This window comes from Anguilla anguilla, chromosome 9 (genome assembly GCF_013347855.1).
Source record: "Anguilla anguilla isolate fAngAng1 chromosome 9, fAngAng1.pri, whole genome shotgun sequence".
Lineage (NCBI taxonomy): Eukaryota > Metazoa > Chordata > Actinopteri > Anguilliformes > Anguillidae > Anguilla > Anguilla anguilla.
Genome location: NC_049209.1, coordinates 16,596,133 through 16,621,681, shown reverse-complemented (window position 1 = coordinate 16,621,681; position 25,549 = coordinate 16,596,133). Strand labels below are relative to the sequence as shown.

The following is a 25,549-nucleotide window of genomic DNA, read 5'->3' as shown; positions in this document are numbered from 1 at the left end:
ATATTTATGCAGCTTGAATATAAATGCAGAAAATATTTTCTTGAATTTTTTCCCTTCTAAATGCCCAGAGGCCTAGTGAAGAAAAGTGTTAAGTGACACATTAAGATTAGCTAAAAAGCTGCACACATTTTATAAAATTGATAGCAGCAGATGATAGCTTAGGACTGCTGTAACATTTCTGGTTTCTAACCTTGGAACATGAGAGTGTGAATGGAATAGATTGTATAACTGAAATACTTTTATAGGGAAATAAGTGAGAAAGTTGAGGATGATACCCATAACCAACTGTTTAATTTATAAGAACAAAATAAATTAGTTCAATAAAATAAGAATATTACAACTAATTTGATATGATGGCACTGGTATGGTTTAATAAAATTCAACCCATTATGTGCAAGATTCTTCTTACCTCCCATCTCCTCTACCCCAAAAGAAAGATATAAAAATTAGAAACAAAAAATAGATACAAATGAAATATCTGTAGATTTTTTTTCACACAATTCCAGAAGCAGACATTCATTGAATTCAGTGTCTGCATATTCAAGTTATTTTTAAAAAAGTAAACAAACAGGACTTTCTTAAGAATATAAAGAAAAAGTAGTGGTCAGACAGTGTTCAATACAAACTCAATATCATCAGTACAATCATCAGCTCTTTCACTGCTAGAATATACATATATTAAATCCATTTCAACCTGACATATAAATATATTTTTCACAATAGTTAGCCTGTCATGAGTTCACCTCCCAAATAAAAAAAAAAGTACCTAGCAGTAGGAATAAAACTCTCCCCATTGGACGAAGCACTGGAAGACACAGCATCTTTGGATATCGTAGCCTGTTTTGGCACCAAACCGATTAGTAATGGCACTATAAAATAATACGTTTGCTCTTCGGTCTCACAGAATATGGCTTCCGAGCCTTCGCTGGTTTGAAAGGCCTGGATGGTCCGTTCTGTCATCCCTTCCAGGCCTGCTGATGTAGTGTAAATCTCCCCTTCATCCGTTTGTGTTGCCCGCAAACACGCCCCAGCAAAGAGACTCCAGCCTTTAGTCCACCTTGAGCACGCTGTAGATTTTGTGCACGAACAAGAAGCAGGTGAAGAAGCCGATGGTACCTGAAGAGGAAGAAGCACAGGAAGAGGAAGTGAGGGGGTGCGGAAAAGCCAGGGTTTGAGATTCACAGCACACTGATGCTGACATAGGGCTCGTTTACGAATGACGAGCCGACAGACATTTGATTTTTACATCTGTACTCGCGCCCAATATACCTCCCTACTCCCGACCGTAATTTTAGATACAGAATATTAACTAGGTCACACATCTCCTTCCAGGATTCCTGTGCCATTAGTCATTCCGGGTATAGATCTATTTAAATCACGGCAACCTGTCAGATAGCTCCGGCTAATGGCACGTCAGAAATCTTAGAATGGAATTTAATAAGCAGGAAGTTGCTTCCCTGGATGGGTTATACATATGCATCTATGCTACATAATTATTCACTGTTTCCATAGAATGTGACAAATGAATAAAAATAAGACATGAACGCGGCTGCAGGACAGTTAGCTCCCAATATAAGTGGAAAAAGGCACCAACAGAGCCCTAGCCACTGGTGGCTGGCGTGAGCAGTTGTTATGCTTTCTGCAGTACTGAAAATCCATCACTCAGCGAGGTGGCCGAGATGCTGCAGCTCAGCCACCTGAAAAGACGGACGCTTTCCTCCAGACGTGATCGCGCACGCTTGCTTTCCGTCTTTGTTCCTACAGAACCCCTCTTGTTTTAAGCGAAGGTATTTTCCCGAAGCCGTTTCGACGAAGGCTTGACCCCAGACGCGAGCTCTGAATCCCGTGTCCTCTGGGGAAAGCGCGAGGCGGAGTTTAACCCGCACGTGAAACAGGCCGCGCCTCCACCAAAGAGAGGGAGGAAGAGAAAGTCAGGAGCGATGAAATAAACGACAAGAATGCGTTGTTTAGGACTGAGAGGCGGAGGACGGAGGCTCCCAGGGGGCTCGACGGAGCAAAATGAGCTTTCATCAGCCCCTGGCTAACTGCACTCGTGTTTCGGCACAAGATCTTTCGAAAAGAAACCGCTCCTTAGCCTCAGGTGGAGGGAATTAGGCCTTGTGCAATGCGTAGCAATGCAGAGCCCTTTCCAGGGAACCTCTCATTAGCATTCTGTTTAAAAAATCCATCCAGTAATAGCTACTTCAGTTCATGTCTGTGTCATGTCATGTGAACATCTTTAGTTCCAGTGTCTATTGCAAAATACATTTTCACTCCCTTCCACCGTGGAGAATCTATGACTCCTGCAGGCAGGACTCTGCTTTAATCAGACCAGAGGCTGAGGTCACTGCTTTTCGTGTAAGTCGACAGAAGCAGGAGACGGATGCTGTGGTTTACAGCAAGCAAAGAGGAAACTGCAGGAAACTAAGAAACTCCACAGAGAAAACAAATCCACAGTGGAGATTGCACAGCAGATGCCCCATTCCTGTAGCGTCCCGTCTACTGGGGGTCACAGTCAGGGTAGGCACCCCACCAGCAGCAGAACGCAAGGACGTTACTCTAAGTATTCAGCCACTGTGCTAATCATCTTATACACTACAATGGTGAAGTCAGCGTACAAAAGGCAAACAGTCTCCTGATTCTGAAAGTGTGTGTCTGTGTGTATTTGTGTGTGTGTGTGTGTGTGTGTGTGTGTGTGTGTGTGTGTGAGTGCGAGTGTGTGTGTGTTTGTGTTTGTGTGTGTGAGTGTGAGCGTGAGTGTTGGTGTGTTGTGTGAGTGCGAGTGTGTGTGTGTTTGTGTTTGTGTGTGTGAGTGTGTGTTTGTGTTTGTGTGTGTGAGTGTGAGCGTGAGTATGCGCGTGTGAGTGTGTGTGTGTGTGTGTGTGTGTGTCCGCCCATGCTCAGAGCCTTCACAAGTGCACAATAATCATAAAATGAAGAGTTAAATGTTAAAGCAGTGGTAACCAATCCAGTTCCTGGAGATTCCGTCCTGTAGATTTTCATGTCAACCCTAATTTGACACACCAGATTATACTAATTATCAGCTCAATTAAATCTCTAGCTGTTGAATGAGGTGTGCTTTGTTAAGAGTTGGAATGAAAACCTACAGGACAGTAAACCTCCAGGAACAGGTTTAGTTACACAGAGGTTTAGTTATACAGTGTTAAAGGCTCTCATCCAGACACAGGTCACACAGTACACACGTTCTTTGTGTTTGTGCGTCTACATTGACGTGACAGAGGACTCTCTGACACACTTGATACTTTACGTGCAAACTGGAAACCCTGCCATGAAGCAGACAGGCTTTAAACGGTTACAGATCGTCGCAATTATGACACCATTGCTACTGAACCGGCGTTATTTTGATATGCATTGTCAAAAGGAGAAATCTGATTGGCTATTGGAGGACTCCCTGTGGCGTAAAGACATGGCTGAGAAGAACATTATACACCAGGAAGCAGACAGAGCACGTATTCATACATGTACAGCCATGATGTGAACATTTATACAGCAACAGTGCAATCAAATTCATCACTATGTGAGTCATCCATAAAGGAAAACGAATACTGAGCCTATTATATTCAGCTGAGATTTAAAATAGATTTTAATTTATTTTAAACAGATTTTAATAGATTTTATTTATTAAAACCAGCAAACCCCTTAATGGAAAGATAAAGTGATTGCACAAATTCTTTAAATACAATAGTTGTCTGTGACTGGACAACCAAGAGGACAAGAGGACTGGACAACAGGACAACCAACCAATGAGATTAAAGCACGGGTGCTTAAAACGTGTCACAGTATTCACATTGCCGACCAGGAGCCTGTTCCTACTCACCGGTGAAGAGGAAGAATATGAGCACCATGATGAGGGTGTAGCCGAAGTAGAGGATGGTGCTGGCTATCCCCACGATCTGCAGCTTGGAGACGAAGTAATGGACGGCGTAGATGAAGAGGTAGACCGCGGTGAAGCCGCTGGTGAGGAAGGAGCGCCACCACCAGTGATAGTCCTGCAGGACACCAGGAACCAAGAGAGAGACTTTGAACACGGCACAGATACTTCCAATGCCCTTACACCACAGCTTACAGAGCAACCAATGAACGGCCTGACCTTTATTTACTTTTACATTCGTCACTGCTCCCTTTATTTTCAGAGCAAAAATCAATCCTGATTAGTTCAGTTTATACTGTATGTTGTTTGTTGGGTTGACTGTAGTAGTAATCTGTAACTGATGATAGCTTCATCTTTAAATCCGGGTTCACAATACAATTCCCATCTAGCATTTCACCAACAATTCATAGACATCATAGGCCAGTGAGCTTCATTCCAGGTCCTGGTGAGCTGCAGTGTCTGCTGGTTTTTGTAGTTACTCAGCACTTAATGAACTAAAGCAGTTAATTACACAGTTAACTCACCTCACCTGGCTTCTTGGGTCTGAACTGGTTGCTGATATTAAGGCCAAAACAAAAACCAGGAGACCCTGTGGCCTGCCAGTACCAGGAATGAAGATCACTGTCCTAGACAAAGACTCTGCAATGAACTATAGGAGCTCAAAGTAAAGAGGCGAATGGCTATGCACTCTCTTTCAAAATAAGGCCTAAAAGATGCTAACAGGCCGAATTGCTCGGCTGACTGAGGACAGACCGAGGATTGGTTTAAAAATTACGAAGATAACAAGTTTCAGAGATTACAAATGCCGATGCTATGTTCCTACGATACAATAGACGAGTGGGGTTCTACTTGCCCATGTCAAGAAGTGTGATTTGTCAAGCACTATATCTACATGTATCGTGCTGTGGGTATTTGTATTATCTGCATTGCAGACAACGACTGAACCTTTTTTCTTTTAAAGCAAGTTTAGGAGCTGCACACAATAAGATGTCTGTAGTTTAGCGTGTCTACTGTAATCAGCTGGACTGCCGTGCACATGCGCAGTCACATGCAGCACGGTGCAGTTCTGTCTCACCTCTGCACACAGGTGAAAGTAGCACAGCAAGACGGTGGCTTCGGAGCAGGTGATGATGAGGATGATGAAGACCAGAAACAAGAAGCCAAACATGTAGTACATCTGGTGAGACCTGCAGGCGGGGAGAGTGGCTGGTTGACACTCGCAGCCTCAAATCATTCACACTCGGCCCTTTGAAATCGAAATTCGATGACAGAACGCGACGAGCAGGAAGACTGCTGAAACATTCTAAACAGTGTCAAAATGTGAAAGAACAATGAATTATTGCCATCACGTCAATTATTGTCTTTTGTCTTTTGTGACATGATGTATTTTCATTGTTTATGAAAATGAGGCAATATATTTTTGGAGGAAATAAATCCCACCTTAATAATAAATGCGCCCTACATGACTAGTTTTCAGATATTTTTCCAAATATATCTGATAAATAGAAAAGGCAAAACAGGAACTAAGACCCTCTGCCCATATGAAGTAAAATGCCTTCATTACATTGGCAGGTTAAAAATAGAAACAATAAAATACTCCAAAGCATTTTGGCTACATGGCGTTCATCAGGGAGTGAACCAGAGATGCAGAACAATGGTGTTAAGAAGGCAAACAATAAGCCTTAGATAGCTACACCTTTGTCTAAATCAATGACAAGAGGTGTGGCATACATGTTCACCTGAAGAATTTATTTGTCTTGCAAAGAACTCCAGGTAAGTGAATAGTGCACATTGATTATATTTGATAAATATTCTTCATGTTTTGTGATGAAGGTAAATGCCCACCAGATGCTGTTGAGGATGAAGAAGAGCTGGATGAAGATGCAGCCGAAGGGAAGGACTCCGCCCATGATGATCCCGGGAATGGCCTTAGTGAAGAACTGCTGCTGTGGGATCTGACGTGGGATCTGGTTCGTCCTCACGGGACTCTCAACTGGCTAAAACACACACACATACAACACACACACGCACACACACACACACATACAACATACAACATACACACATACACCCACACACACAAACATACACACATTCAACACACACACGCACACACACATACATACAACATACACACATACACCCACACACACAAACATACACACATACAACACACATACACAGGCACACACACACATACACCCACACACACAAACATACACACATACAAGACACATACACACACACGCACACATGTACACACGTACACACATACAACACACACACACGCATATACAAACGCGCACACACACACACACACACACACGCACACACACATGCATGCACGCACGCACACACACATACAACATACACACATACACACACACACACATGCAGAAGGCGAGAAACAGTTAGACGCATGGAGGAAAAAGCAAAGCTGGAACTGAATCGCGTGCTTTCCGACTGACACCAGTGAAGCATCACAGTTCATCTCTCCCGCCAGGAGCGCTGGAGTTCCCCGTCGGGCACCCACCTCATTCTTAAAGCCGAAGTACGCCCCGAGGAAGGTGAGCGGCACCGAGATGCCGAACCACAGCGCCAGGACGGCCACCAGGGTGCCGAAGGGGACCGCCGCCGACGAGCCCTCCACCCACAGGATCAGGTTCATCAGGAAGAAGTCCGTGAACACTATGCTGCCGGGAGAGAGAGGGGGGGAGGGACGCCGTCACACTCTGCAGCGGCCACGCCCCAGGGGCGGGGCAGCGATGGAAACAAGGCTACGGCGACTGGGTGGGGGAGGGGGGGGGGGGGGGCAGTGACTTACCCCGGGCACAGCAGAGCTGTCAGCAGCACATTGGTCTTCCACTTCTCACCTCCAAACGCTGGCAACACAAACACAGGCACGTCCAGTCAAAGCGAGTCGGACCGTAAGTAAATGAAATCCAAATCCAACGGTAATCCTCACTGTAAAAGCAGATGAGGGCCACGGGACCACAGTACACAGGGCGCAGAAGCAGGCACACTCACTCTTGTACATCCGGGCGGACACGTAGCCCGCCGGGGTGCCTAGCAACACCCACAGGACCACCGCGCACGTCATCAGGGCGCCTCTATTGGCGGGAGACAGGAAGCCAAGACATGCCAGAACTGTGGGACAGACAGCTACAGTTAGCACGCTGCAGAAACACTGAGACACAGACACGCCAGAACTGTGGGACAGACAGCTACAGTTAGTACGCTGCAGTAACACTGAGACACAGACACGCCAGAACTGTGGGACAGACAGCTACAGTTAGCACGCTGCAGTAACACTGAGACACAGACACGCCAGAACTGTGGGACAGACAGCTACAGTTAGCACGCTGCAGAAACACTGAGACACAGACACGCCAGAACTGTGGGACAGGCAGCTACAGTTAGCATGCTGCAGTAACACTGAGACACAGACATGAAGGCAACAACAGACAGCCAGCCAAGTGTCCGTTTTGTCCATTCATGAAGCGAGCTGAACCTCAAAGGATTCATTTAAAAATCCTCAAATAATAATGTGGACACTTCTCAATTTGCAACTTCATTTCCTTAATAGAACTCAGCAACCTGTTTTGTTTCTGTCAAAGACATACCTTTACATATCTGTAATAATGTGATGCAGATTAAGAGTAGTAGATAACACAGCATGAAGCTTGTTTCAACTATCTTATTTTGCCGTATCTGCACAACAGAGGGAGATGCTTTACCTTCTCCCCATAAGTGAGCAAATTTAACATTAACAGAGGGGTGATTGGTCAGACTTCATATTATGCTAGCTTGGCCAGGTGTACGTAAGTGTGCATGTGCTTCACGCAAGAGTGTCTACGTGTGCGCAATTGTGCATGCGCAACACTCACAGAGAGTCATGAAGGTCATGATGAAGATCTGAGTTCCCTGCCCCAGGAATACAGAGAGTAGCATTCCTTTCCTGGGGGCTCTGAACACGTCGCCGTGCACCTGCTTCCACCCAGACTCCTCCTGGGCCTCTTCCTGTGAGTCACAGCACAGCACGCAACCAATGAGACACTCAGTCACATGACTCCAAAAACAAATGCCGTTCAACAATCTGACAGACAGCGATGCACCGTGATGCTGCAGGTCCAGCCAGTCAATCGTGTTTTGGTTTTGTATGTGGATCAATAAGCAGCTTGTCTAAGGTATCATTCAAAACTGGACACTTGGCAAAACTAGGTTCAAGTTCCAAGATGCTCAGCCAGCCTCATAAAACATTACCAGACAAATGGTCTCAAATGAAACCATTCAGACAATCCACTGAAATTTCTCAATCACAAATTGTGTGCGAAACATTTAACTATTGAAGGTATTCAAAGTGAATAATCATATGCATACGAATATTCTGACATTAGAATAAATGTGCAAAAGAAAACACAAGACACTTCTAAAAAAATGACATGCTTTCCTCCCAAATAAACCCATTCAGGGCAACCAAAGCTTACAGCGTTCCACATTCAGAATGTGTTCCTATCTGCGATAGATGTCTAATTATTGTGATGGATTTCCAGTAATACATTTTGCCTGCCTCTGTATTGGCTAGACGTGAACGTTCACCTGGTCTGTCTGGTTGTATCTGGAGATGTCCTTGTGCAGTGTCCTCAGCAGAATCATGGCCACCATGCCAGACAGGAAGAGCACGATGACCAGGGAGTTCATAATGCTGCGGAAGGCGGAGACAAAACCAAGGAACCGAATGACAAACAAAGCGCTGTTATCGCTAAAAGAAACTGTGCACTCTGGCCTCAGCACAATTCCTGTCTGTGCTCAGATGGAGACAGACAGACTGAGTCACACCATAGGCTGGAGACATACCTAAACCACTGGATGTTGGTGTGAGGCATGGAAATCAAAATATAATCCCATCTCGATGCCCATTTGATGTCATTGTTCTCCTACAAACAGTAAAGAGGTTCGCTGAATACATTGTAACCAGGCAACAGGCCCATAGCTGCAAAACATACATAGGCCATGAAAAGACCATAAACATTTTCAGAGGCAAGGGATACTGACCACAAATTTGACGGAGTAGGAGTAAGTTAGCTGGATCTTTTCTGGCTTTTCCGATTTTGATGGTATGCCCATGGGTTCACCATTGCATTTCATTTTAGCACCATGATTGTAACTACAAAAAAAAGACAAAAAGCAGAGTTACACACTTGTCTAACATCAACTGTTGAAAACAGGAACCATAAAATCTGGTTTAATGAAACATTATTTAATCATTAGCTAGATTAAGTGAACAGCTAGCCAATTTTGCATGTCGGTCCAACAGATGCTTGCATTGTTGTTATTGCCCCAGTGGGCCAAAGATAGACATTAGATATCTTGACATTTGACAGACACTAATCCAGATAAGACTCTGACCAGGATAAGCAGGTATAGATAATGGATGGATGGATGGATGGATGGATGGATAATCCAGATTAATTTACAAACCTACTTCAGGTTAAGTCCCTTACTAAAGGGTCCAATGGCAACACCCCCTCCCCCCTTCAGGTTAAGTCCCATACTAAAGGGTCCAATGGTAAGCCTCCCCCACCCCCCAAGGGAATTGAAACAACAACCTCAGAGTTACAGATCCAATTCTATGTTACACTGCTGCCCAAAACACATGAACTTTGCGGGAGTTCATACATTCAAAGACAAACAGTGTATATTAATACCAAAACAATACTCATTTAATGGGTCTACCCCCCTTAAAAAAGCATGAAGGCTGGCAATCCTAATGTAAACATCAAACTGTGGCGCCAGGGGAGGTGGCCTTGCTGATGAAAGAGGGAACTTGACGTAGCTCCACGGTCTAGCAGACAGTGTTGGGAGCTGATGGCTCTGGCTTATCAGCCAAACTGGCTCGACTGTCCTCGATTTCACACTAAACTGAGGAATGGAAGAGCCTGCTGGCATGTTGGACTCTTCTCCACAATCATGCCAACTTAACAAAAAAAAGCTCATTTTGCATCAAAAATGGAGAAACGGACACAAAGTACATTACAAAATTAATCATATTTGTAAATGTGCGTTTCCTCGGGCGACTCGATTTTTGAAAGAAGCCAGCTGGCAGACGACAGTGTTTTTTCGTGGCCTTTTCCAAAATAAGCATTGTTGCGGAACACCGTCGTTGTGGGCGCTAGGTTTTTTACACCGGCCACATTACACCATGGTTGTGGCTTCTTTGGCAGACGGATGACGCTGCCTTGGCTCGGGATTCTGAAATTAGTCTGGCAACCGTGCACAGATCGGTTCGGCTCACCACCCACGAAGCGGAATGAGCCCCATTGACACCTGTACCCGTTTTGCAGGTCCCAATGAACCTCAGGGCCCAGGTTCCAAAACGTGCCCCCCTCGGGTCTTTACCTTGCGCCCCGGCAATTGGCCCTTTGTTAACTGGGGGTGCTAAAAACCCTCAATATGTCCAAATCAGTTTAGTTGCTCTAACTTTTTCTTCTAAGCCGCACAGTTTTCTCTTAGAAAAGACTGCACCCTCATTGGGGAACAAAACCAGCCAATGGCTAATTCTCAGTTCACGCTTCTCCACCACGCAAGGTAGCTACTAGCCAGACAAAGACTGAACGTGCTGGGTGAAGTACTAAACAACATGGAATATTTCCTCTGCTAAACTTTGACGGTTAAGTTCACAGGAGCAACGCTTCTCCACAGTACCTCCTGGGCTCCAGAGTGGCTCCCACCAGGCGAGCCCCGGTCCAGCCCTCCCCCTCTCCGCTGTGGTATGTCAAGGTGATGTCCACGTGGTTGAAGATGTAGAACGTGTTTGGCTTGTTGAAGTGCGACTGCAGAAATAGACCAGCCAGTCACGCAAGTTACGCACGACCCACGCAGCATTCTTTTCAAGTCAAACATTTAGCCACTGCCCAGCTTCTCCGGTGTCACACACACACTGTCACACACTACACGTCACACATTCCCAAGCCAAAGCTGGGACAGCAGAGAACTGGTGAGTTATCTTGTCAAGATTATGATTTCTCTTCCAAGATACTAGTCTAAGATTGCAAGTCCATTTTTTTTTTTTCCCATATGCTGTACCTGTCTCATAAGAAGCCTTAGAGAATTAGGCTGCACCACCAAGTTTCTTATGCAATCCAGTCAGAGCGCTTACGTTGATAACGCAGGCATCTTTCGGCTGACCGCTTTCAGTCACGAGGCAGCCAATAGGAAACCCTGGATTGCAGTATTTTAGCCCATCTTCCACTTCATAGCACCAAGTCACAGGCATGTTGTCAACAATCCTGAAATAGAAGAGTAGCATATGACAAAAAGTGCATTGGTGAAACTAGGAACAAAAAGACATTACAAAAAATAACTTGGCTAAAAAGAGTAGTAAAGAATAAATTAGCAAAAACGTTTTATTTTTGCTAAAGCAAGAGGGGAAAAAACTAGCCAAGAAAAACTACTGTAGCTCTACAAAACAATTGGAAACTGGTTATGGTTTTCCACGACTGACAAAAGTCATGTTTGCCAGAGGCATTGCTGCTAGCACTTGCAATATTATGTTTCAAAGAGGTCTGTCCTTTTGTTTTACTGACCAGTGATGCTGGTAGTTCAGCTGCATCCCTTTCTTAAGGAAATTCAGCTTCTTCCTTTCTTCTTTCTTGCTCGGATCATAGGTCCTGCTGCACACCTTCTGACAGGTCTGCGCTTTCATGAAAGAAAACTGGAAAAGAAAAGCAAATAGTCCTTTTTAAACATGTTTCATGCAAGAAAGAGCAAACACTAGTGTATACTGTAAAACAAAGCAGAAAAGAAAAAATACTCATGGCAATGCTGAACATTTGAAGAAAAGGAGAATCTTCAAAGCGATCAAAATCCATAAAAATATACAGAATGTCACCCTGCAGTACATCTGGAATATGGACTTATCTTCGATTTGCATCGTAAATCCACAGTTCACATGCAGGCCATAGTAGTAAGTTGGCATTGCATTTTATTGGCACAGATACAAAATTTATTCTGCTGTTGCCCTCCTCCCTCCAGATGAGAATTCCATAAAATTTAAAATTGTGTTTCTGTAGCACATCTTCAATTAACCCAAGGAAAACACGTGCAACAATGACAGACATACTTTTCTCATACACATTCTGAAAGACACCAAAAGATCATTTAATTGAAATAGTTTTTTTTCAACAGCAAATCATGTTCAGGAATGAGCTTGGCAGTGCCCACAAATCTAGATTTCAGTACACTTTCACCAAGGCATGGTCTATTGAAATGATGAATAACAATTAATTCAATGTAGAGTTGCCGCATACCACAGCCTAGCCTGTAAAGCAAGTTTCTCAACCACATATTGTAAATGGTCTGTTTATTTTTTAAATTCTAAAGGCTTGCATGTCCTATTGTAAATTCAGTGAAAGAAATGCATGTGAATATCCATCTGAGTGGTTACTGAAACAATTAATTTAATGTTTAATGTCTATCTAGGTAGACTGGTTACATTAAAAAAAATCTTGGTTACAACATTCAATTCAATGATATTTGGTAGTGCTTCTATAGATACTGTCACAAAGATGCTTTATAGCAACAGGAAATACAGGAAGGGGAAAAAAAACACTCCAGTGGGGGGGGGGGTGCTGTTTTACACCATTAAATTCATAGTCATAGTCATACTCTCAGAACGAGGAAGTCTTTTCCCTCAATGTCTGTGAGCTCTGGTTTAATAAGACCAAAAGAATAACCTGATATTGACCAACCACCAGCAACTCCCCATTCATCTACTTGCTCAATTACTTTTTCCATTGTAGGACTGAAGCAACACCGCACTAGTAGGACCTGAAGTCAAAACTTGCTTGATTGGTGCAGTTGCTGTGCCACATCTCACAACAGCTCACTTGTAAGAGTTGTAGAACCAGTACTTTTATCTATCGAGCAACAGTAATTTGGTCAATATGAATCCAGCTCTTCAGTGGAATATGAGTATTAGTTATCCACTGGAATCCAATACAATGAGATACATCAGCAAGAAAAGAGACAAATATTAAAAAGGCGTCAACAAAAACTTGACATAAAAGAACCAGATCAGCATTGCTACCTTCTTGAAGAATAGAAAAACCAGTCAAGCCAGCATTACTGGCATAGCAACCCCAAAGCCTCACCTTAACTAAATATTTTCTGAAGAAAGCAACCGCATACATATGATTCAAACCTTCATTTCGGCCATATGAGGGGGTCTCTCAGGCAACAGATGTGATTACTTTGGCTAAAGAGCATACTTGGAAAAAGAAGCAGGACACCTGTAACCTTCCAGTGAAATGACTACTAACTCCTCCTGAGTGTGATGGGAGAAGAACAACCAAAAAATAATAAATGTCCAAGTGCTATTACATTACCTTATAAGGGGATGACTCAATTCTCTCTCCGAACAACACCTGGCCAAGGTTTTCAGATGGCCTTTGCTCCTGATCATCTTGGCAAAAATCAAAGCTGTCCAGAGAAATAGATAATCAGCCTTAGTTGTGAATGGATATTTCAGTCTTTATTAATATTTGCAGCTAATTAGGTCTATGAATATACTTAAATGCAGCTGTGAGAATGTACATACACTAATGTAATGGATATACTCACGCATCATATTCATAAGGGAGAATGGACTCCACAGAGTCCAGGCGATTCACAAACAGTTGAATGGTAGACTGCAATAGAAAGCAGAGACAAAAGTGGTACATTAATCATCCAAGTCCAATGCATGCAGAAACACAATTTCAATCATTGTTTGCACAAATAATACGTATTCACCTGGGGTTGCTATTAAATTAAACTTAACTACATAAAGTTACACTGCAACCAAGCCAAGTTATGTGACTATACAATACTTGTAGCCCGTATTATTACTTTCCTGTCTCATCTGGTTTTCTAGCGAGAATTCCCGTCCATCTAGTTCTAGTTGCTCGCTAACCAAGTAATTGACATGTCATAAGCGTAAAGCTAAAATATATGATAAATTAAACATGTTAAGTTTGCAATATAGACTGCAAATTAACACAGTAACAGGAGGCAGCCGCCTCGGCCACTGGAAAGTCCTTACCAATTGCTATATTATATCATGCTCACCTTAGCAAACCGGTGAACTACTACCAGCGATAATGTTAGTGAGCTAACGTGGTGCTAGTCAGCAAGCCAGGTTGGGTGTGTGGAAGCGAGAAAGGTAAAAACAGGCACGGAACAAAAGGAGATGCAACCAATTTCAGATAAATATTAATGTTAATACCTGGCAGTCGGCGCTGTTTTTCCCTTCTTCACAAAAACTTACAGGAGCCAAACCCGGAAGGTAGAAACAGTAGCAACAGTGAAATATTACTAATGTCCACGTAAATATAAAAACAGGAGCTGTCTGTGCTTTCATCATTGTTTAAAAATATTACTTCATTTGCTAGGTATCTTTTATGATTTGAATCCTCCCCTTCAAATACTTTCTTAGTTCCGCCGCTTGCGACCCAGTTAACTTACTTTACCCACTACGGTCCTCAGTGAGAAAGGAAAGGACACACTACAGTAACATTACCTGTACTCCAGTTTGGGGTAAAGGTGACGTATGAGATGAAAGACGTACTTCTGCCTTAGCTCACAAGCTATTAGGGGTGTGTCCAATAACTTTTCATTCCTCACTTCATATTATTGAAGGGGTATTATTGTCTCAAACATAAATAAATGCCATGAACATTCCACAAATAAAATTAGATTCTGAAATATCTAATTTTTAACCAAATAATTGGTTAACAAACATACGTAGCTTATCCACAAATAAATGCAGCTGATCCACAAATAAATGCAGATGATCCACAAATAAGTGCGATCCACAAATAAATGTAGCTGGTTCACAAATAAATGTAACCGCTTACAAATAAAATAATTGGTTCACAAATATGTTTTGCTTTCAATATCAAAAGTTTTACTCAATAAAGCATATTTTTCGGAAGTGTTGCTTGATTGCATAATAAAATAAAGGCACAGTTCTGTGCTGCATATTTATGTTTGCCTGCATATGGATAGTTTATGTATGGGGTGGTTCTAGGGTTTTTCTGTTGTTGTTATTTTTCCTCATTAAAGTCATAGAGTTGGATGATTAACAGTTTAAACTTATGAAAAATGTATATGGCTTTTTCGTTTTTTCCAGTTACAGCTATTTTTATCTACTTTTAATCACAACTCTACCTGAAATTTGTCCTCCAGTGTGACATGAAAATTTATGAAGAAATGAAAACCATAAAAGTCATTTCCATATAAATGCTGACTCTTCATATTTCAGAAACTCCCCATTCCATCTCTTTAAGTATTTATCTTTAAACAGGGTTTACAAGCATTTTGAAGAAAGTGTTGCTGATTAGGTATTTTTCAGTAAATTTTAAGTTATAACTGCAATCATTTCAATTTAAAAAGTAATACATCAATGAATTCATTTGTACAATAAGATAATACTGTTTTTGAAATATATGTTTACTTTTAAGATTTTACCAAAGGAAAATTGATTATTTTAATGTATTTTATTTTTATGTTTTACGACTTCACACTAAAGGACGCAAACAATAGAGAAGGGGGACTTGATGCTGAAACATGATTTAATCAAAACATTTTTTAGTACCATAAACAATGGGCAAACCTAAACATTTAAAAACTTAAAAGTGTGTTGTAGGACAAGACATCTTGTCATGATTCCTGGACATAAAATTAAGGGAAGAAATAATAATTACAATCCCATGAAAAAAATGTCCCAATGAAAAGCAAATTGCATACTGTACAGTATATTGACATTGCATACACCGCATGTTTTCCACAACGGACTGTCTTTTGATTTAAAAACAAATTTTTGTTTCTATGTCACCCCAAAGGATGACAAAATTACCTCCTCCAATGGTGATGCTAGGAAGGCAAAAAGCAAGATATTTCAGAGATAAAAACTTCTTGTCATGGCATGTGCCCTTCAAATGTCTTCTGTACTTACTAGTGGGCTCTCCATCCCTGTCCTAGTAGCTATGCAGCCATATACTACTCCTGGTGGGGTCCCCCCAATACATACTACTGCCACTTTACCCACTGTCTGCTATATTGCAAATTCCCTAATTGCTGTTTCTACCCTCTTCCCCACGCTGCCGGCGGGGCTCTTGCCCCAACCCTCGAGTGCTTCAAGAGTCGTCTGGTTCCCCCACCTCTGCGGTCCAGCCCCTCTTTCGTCATTGCCTCCACCCTGCCCACATATGTCACCACCTGCTGTTACCCATCACCGCCACCCGGCCCCACCCATCATCTGAGCCACATCATAAACCTTATAAAACTGACTGACATGTTGGTCACCAGTCGGCACCCTGAGCCGACCAGAGGAGGATGGGTTTCCCCCTTGAGCCTCGTTCCTTCCAAGGTTTCTTTCCATCTGCCACAGGGAGTTTTTCCTTGCCACTGTTGCCTTAGGCTTGCTCCTGTGGGGGTTTAGGCCAGGGTTGTCTGTAAAGCATATTGTGACAACTGCTGTAAAATACGCTATACAAATAAAATTTGATTGATTGATAGTAAAATTAGATCCATAAAAAAGGCTGTTCAAGTAAATGCCTGCTTTTCAATATATGCTGTGACACCCCTGTTCATTTTCTCCTTTGATGCGGAAATCCATATATGGGTAAAAGGTTTGCTCTGCGTTACGTCAGACTTCCAAAGCAGACGTACTCTCGGAATTGTGGACTTCATTTCCCGTCGGCACCGTCGTTCTTCCCTTGCCTTTGAACGAACTACCCTTGTGCTCGGTCGCTTTGTGGCTTGGCGTTAGTGTCGAGTGGTGTTGTAGGTAAGTGATTTGCTATTTTGCTAATTATTTAGTCCATGGATAACCACACATTTTATTCGCAACCGCAGTTTTTGGATGTATATTCTGTTGACTAGATTGCGTAGCTAACAAGTTGATATGTGAACAATCGAAGCTATAATTGTTTCTCCTCAGCTAGCATGCTGTGTGACGAGCTAGCTAGCTAACGTTAGGAAGCCGTATGCGGGGCCGTCAAGTGTTTGAGCGCAGTTCAGTCAAGTTAGCAAACGAAGCAATTACAGTGGTTGCTGAAGAAGCACGGGCAATCGAATTGTGGTCATTTAATTCAACACGTATTAGCAAAACGCGTAGAACAATTCAGCCTAGTTTCCTTGCAAACTTGAATGTGCGTCACGATGCGTTTCCCATCTCGACAGTACCGTGTCTAGTCCACCATTTTGCCATGTAACTAACTAGATTGCTGACGGTATATCGAGGCCTCCACGTTTTTGCTTTTGCTTAAAATATTTGAATAACGACTTTGTAGCCTGCTTGCGTTGGCTATTGTTTATTAGCTTGCACTAGCTAAGACATGAAATGCTTTTGAACGCGCTACTACATGAGTGACGCGTTTCTTTCTCCTTGTCTTTAGAAGTTTATACAGACGAAATCATGGCAGAGGCAGACCGGCCAGGGAAACTCTTCATTGGTGGCCTGAACACCGAAACAAACGAGAAAGCCCTTGAACAGTATTTCGGGAAGTACGGGAGAATTGTTGAAGGTAACGACAAACTTTCATTTTAGGTAGAATTTTTTTTTTTTTTTAACAAATACCTGCAAATCGTAATATTTTATTTAATGTACGTTAGCCTACACCTGCTATGGAAAAAAGGCTCGATTACTGAATGTAAAATAAATGTAACTGAAGATGTTGTAAAACCATTTACGGTATTGTGCTTTCACTTTTTCAAAAATGATCATAAATCAAAATTGAAGGCAACTTGTTATGGCCGGGCAAAGTGATGAAAAGGACCATTTTGATCAGCAATGAGGTGAAAATGCCTTGTACCAATGTCCTCTAAGAAGTTCTGAGCTTGCCTGCTTTATTCACAATAAAAAGTAATTTTGTTAGCCGGGCCACTGTTTGTTAATCATCTACCTCTTTCTCTCTTAAGTGCTGTTGATGAAAGACCGAGAGACGAACAAATCAAGGGGCTTTGCCTTCATAACATTTGAGAGCCCAGCTGATGCGAAGGATGCAGTGAGAGAAATGCACGGAAAGGTAAATGTCTGGACCTGTTTTGTTTCAGCGATTGTGTACAATTCACTGTTCCAAATCTAACTATATTTTCATGGACACACAGTCCCTTGATGGCAAACCAATCAAAGTGGAACAAGCAACAAAGCCCCAGTTTGAGTCTGGAGGGCGAAGAGGCCCTCCTTCCATGTACCCTGGTTCACGTGGCTCACTCAGAGGTGGTCTTAGAGGATCCAGAGGAGCACCAGGTGGAATGAGAGGCCCACCACCCAGAGGTAACCTCTTACTACTCAACTACGTCAGCTTGATTAACAAACGGAGCAGTAGTGTAGCATAATGGGTTACGCTGGGCTTGATGCTTAGAGGTTGTGGATTTGATTCAATCACTGCCCTTGTGCTCTTTAGTAGTTTTCTTAATTTTAAAGCTGTCTTCTAAATGCTTAAGTAGGAGATTAATGTAATTGAAAAACTGCTGAAGTCTAAGACATGTTCAGGTTGATGACAGTAGATGCTTGGTTACTTGCCTGTGGACATGAGGTTGGAGTAACAACCCATGAACCAAGAAAGTAGGCAATGATGAAAGCTTGGCATTGATCAAATGAACTGATTATGCCAGTTTGTCCTCTAAGAAGTTCTGAGCCTACTTGAGGTAGATTTTAAGGGGAAAGCCCAGCAGGTAGAGATGCCATTCTTGACTGTTGAATTGATTCCCGTGATGATGTAGGGATTGTAGAACCTTTTTTCAAAGGGATGTCACCCAGAGGCCCTCCTCCCTTGAAGAGAGGACCCCCAATCCGCAATGGAGGACCCCCACCGAAGAGATCAGCACCCTCAGGACCAATGGGCAGACGTAAGTGGGAGAAGATAATTATTTAATGTCAAAAGTGAATTTTGAGTACAGTGGCTGGTTTTTTGCATCATTAAATGGTCTGGATATTTGTTCCTGCAGCTCCCATGTCCCGTGAAAGAGATCCATATGGACCACCTCCTCCCAGAAGAGATAGCATGATGTCCAGGAGAGATGACTACCCATCTCCACGAGATGACCACTATAGTAGCAAAGACAGGTGGGTGGAGCTGTAAGTCTCGGGTTTGTGTACAATGCATTTTACATCAGAAAGGTTTGTATACTGATGGAGTTTTTTTTTACTCTCACTAGTTATTCCAGTCGAGACTACATGAGTTCTAGGGACGCCAGAGACTATGCTCCACCCCCTCGAGAGTACCCATACCGCGACTACCCACACTCCAGTTCCCGTGACGAATATGGGTCCATGTCACGCAGCTACAGGTATGGTGGGCTTCAGCAAGTAATTCCTGGACTTTCTGCATGGTTTAGACAGAAAGTTAATTTCTTTCTCCCCCCCCCGCCCAATATCAGCGACCGTGACGGCTACGGTGGAAGTCGTGAGCCGCGGGGCTACATTGACCGCCCCAGCGCAGGTTCCTATAGAGACCCCTATGACAGTTACGGTAAGATAGACCTTGGTTTTATTTTTTGTTTTTTTTTAACAGTACCTTACACTAATTCTCGCGAAGCCGACGCCTTTTCAAACAAGTCGTGTTGCTCAAAGCCTGGGATGAGGTTAAATGCATCAGTTACTCAAAAGCCTGTGGGACCCAAGTTCAAAAACCTGCCCATTCAGAACAAGTGTAACTACAGTCTCAAATGCACTTCAAGGAATCCCAAATGCCACTTTCAATCCTGAAAATTCTCAGATTAAAAACAAGTCAGAAAAATAAAGCAATTCACCGACATGGCGAGTTCCAACAGTTGATTTTTTTTTTTTTTTTTTAACTCTGTAAAGCAGTGAAATGTAGGGGTTTTCATGCCCCCCCCCCCCCCTTTTTTTATTTCCACAACCCCCCCCACACCCCCCCCCCCCCCACACCCCCCCCGCAAGTGAAATTTCTAAGGTTCATTTTGGAGCTCATCAAATGATCGGAATGGAAATGTAAAAAAAAAAAAAAAGTGAAAGAAACAAAAAAAAAAAAGGAAAAAGACAAAAGGGGATTTTTCTAGTATGGGCACACGGAAAAGCGATAGTGTTTCTTCATTTTTTTCCTGTGGAAATGAGCACGTTGAATAATCCAAAAACCTTGATAAACAGCAGTGTTAATAGTGTTGAACTTGCCAATTACCTGACCCATTGACCCTGCAGGTAACTCGCGCAGCACCCTGCCCTCAAGGGGTCCCCCAAGTGGCGGAAGCAGTCGCTATGACGACTATGGCAGCAGTTCCCGGGATGGGTACGGCAGCCGTGACAGTTACCCCAGCAGTCGCAGTGATCCTTACTCCACTAGCCGTGGTGAGCGAATGGGCAGACAGGAGCGGGGGCCAGCCCCCCCGATTGATAGAGGCTACCCCCCTCGAGATTCTTACAGCAGCTCAAGCCGTGGAGCACCTCGGGGAGGTGGACGTGGAGGCAGTCGTGTCGATAGGGGAATGGCCCGCAGCAGATACTAAAGGGGAGGAAACTTAACCAATGAGAGGATCACAAACTGTGCATAAGCAATTTTCATAACACAGATGAAGATGGAATGTCTAAAAGGGGATTGAAATCCATGGACAAAAAAAAAAAAACACTGTTGCGCCCCCTTTCTCCTTAAACCGTCATTGTTTCTCAGAAGTTAAGTGTAACGTTTTGTATATCTCCCTTAAACACCTGCATCAAGTACTGTAGCAGTTTTAAGTATTAGGTGTCATTTTGTTCTAGTGTTTCACTTGCTGCAGTTCCTTGGAAATAACATGCCTTTTCATTTACTAATAAAGTTTTTAATCAACAATCTTGACCAAAGTTGGTGGATGTTCAACAAAAAGTAACCAATTTCATGTATGGTTGTATTTATTTGCCTTCAAAATTTTTCTAAACTCAATGAAATGTTCCAAAGTCACAGTTACCATGGACCTTTGACCTTGAATTAAAAGGTTGGTTAGATGCCTGTTGAACTGATCCTGCATTTCCATGGAAGAGAAGGGGCAACTCTGACATTTCCCCCCCAAAACACAGTAGAGGAAATGGATCTCTCACCTGAAAGGCTTGACCATGGCTTGCATTGACCTACCAAAAGAGCATGATGACCGAAATGCGAGTGAATCTCAACCAATTACAAACAAGTTGCGTGTCATCGGATGGTAAGCAAAGCAAACTTGCACATTTCTCATCTAAATGGGATACAAGTTCAATCGGTGACATTCTCAAACTTACTGTGCATCTTCAGTACAGTGCAACTCGAGCCTTTTTAAGCAAAAATTTGATCTTTTTAAAGTTTCTACACCAATTCACTTCTGTCGGGAAGCCTTCCAAGCAAAAATAACTGAATATGTCCAAGTGAATATGTATACCATCTAGATGCAGTTTTTTGGAATTGGTCATGATGTGAAATAATGTGAAAGATGCTTTAATTTGTACAATTTGAAACCTAAAGGTCACATGTTCAGATTCATGAAAGGAGATCAAGCTGATGGAGAGGAAAAGCCATAGTGATGGAGCACAAACTGAGGATAAGCTGAACTGGATCATGGCCTGTTTAATATGGAAAAAAGTAAATTACTGCAGCAATTTTAAGATGCGTTTATTTTTCTTCTGAAGTTGCATTTGCCGGTCGGAAATAATATTCCTTTTAATTTACTAACTTTACATCGGCACGCCTGATCAAAGTTGGTGGACGTTAAACAAAATCCCTTGTAACAACTACAGTATATCGTATTTCCCCTTAATTTCTCCAGTCTCAATGAAATGTTCCAACTCTTGAAATCACAGCAATGTAACTTTCTAACTGTGAATTAAGGTTTGTTAGATGCCATTCAAATGAACCTGCGTTTTCATTGAAGAACTAAAGAGAGTTGACTTCCTCCTAACCTCTTAGTAGTGGAAACGGTTCCTTACCTGAAAGCCTTAACCATGGCTTGCGTTTACTTAGTGAGAGCCTGATGACCCAAGCAAAAGTGAATCTCCAGAAAAGTTAATCTACAACACTCAACCAATTGCAAACAAGCCACCTTTGGATGGGTAAGCAAAATACAAAAGTTGTATTTTTACTAATCTAAATTGGATGTAAGATCTGTTGAATACGTTCAGGAAGCTCAAAGTATTGTTTTTAAGCAAAATAATAGTCAAATCGTCCACCATAATTGAAGCCTTGTGGGTGATCTAAAAGTTTGAGTGGATACTTATACCGTCTGGATGCTTCAGAATTGGGCATAATTTAGTGTCAAGGATTGAAATTACTTATTTGAACATTTAAATTCACATTTACATTCATGAGAGGAGATCAAGCCGGTGGAGTACGAACTGAGGAAAAACCCAAATTGGACCGTAATCAGTTTTAACTCAAGAAAAAGGATGATGAGCATATTTTCATTCTAACTGCACTTCCCTGGAAATCATTTTAATTGATTAATCAAGTCTTTATTAACAATCCTGATAAAAGCTGGATTTTAAGACAAGTAACCACTGTCATGTATTGTATTTATATGAAATTTCTCTGGTCTCAGAAATGTTTCAGCACTTCAAAATGCAATGACCTTTGACCTTGAATTAAAAGGTTTTGTGTGCATATTCAGTTGGTCCTGTGATTTCACTGAAGGAAAAAAGGCGATTGCAACTTTGCCCCCAAAACTTTTAGTGCACCTCAGTGGAAGGGGATCCCTCGCCCAAAAGCCTTAACCATGGCTTGCATTGACCCATCAAGAAAGCCTGACCACCGAAACACAAGTGAATCTCCAACACTCGACTGATTGCAAACAAGTTGCCTGCCATTGGATGGTAAGCAAAGCCAACTTGCACTTTCTTGTATAAAGTGGATACAAGGTCCAAGTGGTGTTCCCAAACTTAGTGTGCATCTTCAGTTCACAATAGTTGTACAATTCAAGCCGTATTTTAAGCAAAAATACTACCTAGTTTTCTCATCATGAAATTGTCCACCCTGGTCCGCATGCATTTCAAACCAGACAAAAACACAAATGGTTCAAGCAAATACATACAACACCTGGGTGCATTTCTCAGAATTGTTTGTACTGTACTCTAAGAAATGGCTTAATTTCTGCAAAAAGTTGAAACTTAAAAAAATAATTGGTGCACTCATTCTTGAAAGAAGATCTTGCTGATGGAGAGGAAGTGCTATACTGAGGAAGTTGAAACTGGAAAAGCCCAACTTGGATCATGACCCGTTTCAACTCAAGAAACAAGATAAAGGTTTGTGTTTTACAGTTAATTGCATTAATTCTATAAATGTCTGAAATGTTTGTTTTCTTTTTGCAGGATAATGTTCTGTGCCTCTGCCAGATTAAACTATGACTACAAGTTGAAACTTGGAAAGTCAGGCCTTTGCAAGGTGCCTGAAAGGTAAGTGTGCCCAAACCTCTTTTCTCCTGTTTGGTATGTTTGGCTATTTAAATGGCTGACATGTTTAACATATTTTGAAAGAACAGTTAACCATGGGTAACCTCTCTCTCTGGTGTGTTTTTTGTGCATTGGTTGTATTAGATCCTGCTGCAGTTGGTTTGGCTCTGAAGGGAAAGTGCTGCAGGATGGGGTTGCAGTGCACAGCTCTGAAATGACCTTGTGGAAAATGGTGGTATTGAAACTCCATGTGTGTTGAGAGGACTCCCTGCTATGGTTTCAATAAAGTTTGCTGAAAATGTGCCTTGTCTTCAGCCCAACATTGAATATATTGGCTCGTCTTCCTAATCACTTTTGTGCAGATTGGTGTATTGTAATTGCAATCTACAGTCGATGTCTACAAAAAGAACACTGTCAGAGGAAACTTAGTACACAATCGTTTCTCTGGGCCCAGCATTAGCACATTGTCCCCTTCTGTCATAATGACAGCGAAGGCTCGCTTTAATCCGTTTAGGGCAGATTTAATTTTTCTCTAACCTGGTGAAACATGCTCATGAAGGTAACAGCTTGCCATTTGTTTTGCAATACAGAAAAATAAATGTTTTAATAAAAAATACGAGAACTTTGGCCAAGTGATGTACGTAGGCCTACATTGAATTACAGCCAGTCGTTGCATAGTGACGCACAATGAGTGGCATGTCCACAAAGTGAAAACGTGCATTTTGAGCATAGTTGTTCATGGGAAAATGCAGTATGCATTCCCGGCCAGAAGTTGGCTAGTGGATCATTTTCTCTGAACTGGATAGTACGTTCGCCGAAACATAACATCTAGAAATTGTCTGAAAGTTTGGTCAGGTATCCGAATAAGTTAAGAGACCTTTCCAAATGTGTATATAGCATGAAACATAAAACACGAGTTATTTATATTCCTCAGGAAATTACAACCGATGTCGGTAATTACAGGATAGCATTCTGATAAGAATACTTTTCCCCTCAGGAGACTTGGGGGTAGTCTGCGAGACGCTTGTATGCTACGCATTTTAAAACTGCGAGAGGGAACCTAAGTCTGCTAAAACGTATATACTGTTTAAAAAAAAAAAAAAAAAAAAACACGAAGTGTCGATATCACGGATGTGGGCAACATCTTGACGCAACTCCTTTGACTTGCTCCTTTGTGTTGTACTGTGGGGCCTGCGGCAGCAATGAACCCGGAGGAGCAGACGGTAACGTGGCTTATATCTTTAGGAGTGCTTAATTCACCGAAAAAGAACATCGCAGATCCAGAGGAATTTCTGAAAACGTCTCTGAAAGATGGGGTTGTCCTCTGTAAACTCTTGGACCGACTTCTGCCAGGGTCAGTCCAGAAGGTAATGTATCCGGTCAGCCCCTTTTAAAATTATAAGTTTAAAGAAAACACGAAACGCCGCGGTTAACATGTGGCGCATTCGTTCTGCCAATTGTTTAATGCTAATACGTCTTTCTTCCAGGTGCACATTAGGCAAATCCTCAGAATGCAAATTGAAATTGCGCCAGAAGCTAGCTAGCAAGCTAATTAATGTAGCCAAGGTATTCGTGAAAACAGTACGGAAAATATCACCGTAAAATCCTATGTTTTGCAGGATAATTTATCTCATATAATGCTAGGTACATTTTAAAGGTTGTGAGTTAGCATCAGTTTTGCATATCAAAAATATGCCGCACAACTGAACTCTAAACTTCCTGGATGTAACGTTATAGCTAGCTAGCATGATAGCCATTACCAATCAGGTTCCGCATTCTTTAAGGGCACCCGCCAAGTTTCACTTCATTTCAATTATATTGGTTAATGTTTCACATGTGGATTACTAAATTAAAATGCGGTTTATAGATTTGTCTTGCACAAAAAGTTACATTTTATGACGATTGCATTTAATATGGATTTATGTTTATGCATGCACCAGTAGCTACATGTGCTCTTAATCTACTTTTTTATATGGCAGGCTAACCAAGACGCATAAACGCGCTGTCAAATCAAACACCTTACTTAATCTACATGTATCAGTTGTACTTTTTTCGGATGACATTCAGGATTCTTATTTTTCCTATTTCGAAACGCCTTGATATGAAGTTGCCAATGCATACATTGCTTGTGTAATTAAGTTACCTCAATTAAATCTACCGTTAACTGCAGGATTCCTTCGTTATTTCTTTGCCAGTGCTCAATATATTCAGTTTGAATGAAATTCAGGCATGGGTCAGGGCCGGGACTTATTTAGAAAAAGGCCTAC

General features: G+C 42.1%; 3 protein-coding genes and 2 non-coding genes across 12 annotated transcripts in view; 4 read left to right on the top strand and 1 right to left on the bottom strand.

The window, feature by feature from the left end:
- Positions 1–272: 272 nt before the first annotated feature.
- LOC118235288 (transmembrane 9 superfamily member 2-like) lies at positions 273–14,461 on the bottom strand. The gene is made up of 17 exons (XM_035432484.1): positions 14,157–14,461; positions 13,514–13,581; positions 13,279–13,372; positions 11,479–11,606; positions 11,052–11,181; positions 10,598–10,725; positions 8,948–9,059; positions 8,750–8,829; positions 8,492–8,597; positions 7,780–7,912; positions 6,920–7,039; positions 6,717–6,774; positions 6,426–6,585; positions 5,738–5,889; positions 4,968–5,079; positions 3,839–4,010; positions 273–1,116 (listed from the first exon to the last, which is right to left on the bottom strand). The coding sequence occupies exons 1-17, from the start codon at positions 14,292–14,294 to the stop codon at positions 1,049–1,051; spliced, it is 1,959 nt and encodes a 652-aa protein (XP_035288375.1). The 5' UTR covers positions 14,295–14,461; the 3' UTR covers positions 273–1,048.
- Positions 14,462–16,595: 2,134 nt separating this feature from the next.
- On the top strand, positions 16,596–23,585 carry LOC118236144 (RNA-binding motif protein, X chromosome-like). 7 transcript variants are annotated; one of them, XM_035434252.1, is made up of 11 exons: positions 16,596–16,721; positions 17,332–17,460; positions 17,855–17,961; positions 18,044–18,212; positions 18,662–18,787; positions 18,887–19,004; positions 19,097–19,228; positions 19,319–19,410; positions 22,567–22,706; positions 23,202–23,285; positions 23,427–23,585. In XM_035434252.1, exons 2-9 carry the CDS (start codon positions 17,352–17,354, stop codon positions 22,605–22,607), a joined length of 894 nt encoding a protein of 297 aa, XP_035290143.1. In that variant the 5' UTR covers positions 16,596–16,721; positions 17,332–17,351; the 3' UTR covers positions 22,608–22,706; positions 23,202–23,285; positions 23,427–23,585. The 7 variants fall into 7 exon arrangements, with proteins under 7 accessions (XP_035290143.1, XP_035290141.1, XP_035290140.1 ...); XM_035434250.1 differs by having other exon boundaries at positions 18,686–18,787; positions 20,100–23,285; XM_035434249.1 differs by having other exon boundaries at positions 18,671–18,787; positions 20,100–23,285.
- On the top strand, positions 17,694–17,775 carry LOC118236806. The gene has a single exon (XR_004767089.1). It is a non-coding gene; the product is annotated as a small nucleolar RNA SNORD61 (small nucleolar RNA).
- On the top strand, positions 18,508–18,579 carry LOC118236805. The gene has a single exon (XR_004767088.1). It is a non-coding gene; the product is annotated as a small nucleolar RNA SNORD61 (small nucleolar RNA).
- Positions 23,586–24,031: 446 nt separating the features above from the next.
- arhgef6 (Rac/Cdc42 guanine nucleotide exchange factor (GEF) 6) overlaps positions 24,032–25,549 on the top strand; it is a 37,071-nt gene continuing 35,553 nt past the window's right edge. The window contains exon 1 of one of the 2 annotated variants that reach the window (XM_035434246.1): positions 24,032–24,649. In XM_035434246.1, coding sequence (XP_035290137.1) covers positions 24,485–24,649 — 165 coding nt within the window. In that variant the 5' untranslated portion in view covers positions 24,032–24,484. The remainder of the gene's footprint in view (positions 24,650–25,549) is intronic. The other variant, XM_035434245.1, reaches the window with a different exon arrangement.

What these genes read in the sequence shown, in the direction of transcription:
- LOC118236144 (XM_035434247.1), top strand. Translation starts at nt 17,352, where the DNA reads ATGGCAGAGGCAGACCGGCCAGGGAAACTCTTCATTGGTGGCCTGAAC. An exon ending in GAGAGGCCCACCACCCAGAG is followed by an intron (nt 18,213 to 18,661) that starts GTAACCTCTTAC and finishes GTGATGATGTAG; the next exon opens with GGATTGTAGAACCTTTTTTC. An exon ending in CTCAGGACCAATGGGCAGAC is followed by an intron (nt 18,788 to 18,886) that starts GTAAGTGGGAGA and finishes TTGTTCCTGCAG; the next exon opens with CTCCCATGTCCCGTGAAAGA.
- LOC118235288 (XM_035432484.1), bottom strand. Translation starts at nt 14,294, where the DNA reads ATGATGAAAGCACAGACAGCTCCTGTTTTTATATTTACGTGGACATTA. An exon ending in TTGAGTCATCCCCTTATAAG is followed by an intron (nt 11,607 to 13,278) that starts GTAATGTAATAG and finishes TTTCTTTTCCAG; the next exon opens with TTTTCTTTCATGAAAGCGCA. An exon ending in CATATTCTTCCTCTTCACCG is followed by an intron (nt 1,117 to 3,838) that starts GTGAGTAGGAAC and finishes CTTCCTCTTCAG; the next exon opens with GTACCATCGGCTTCTTCACC.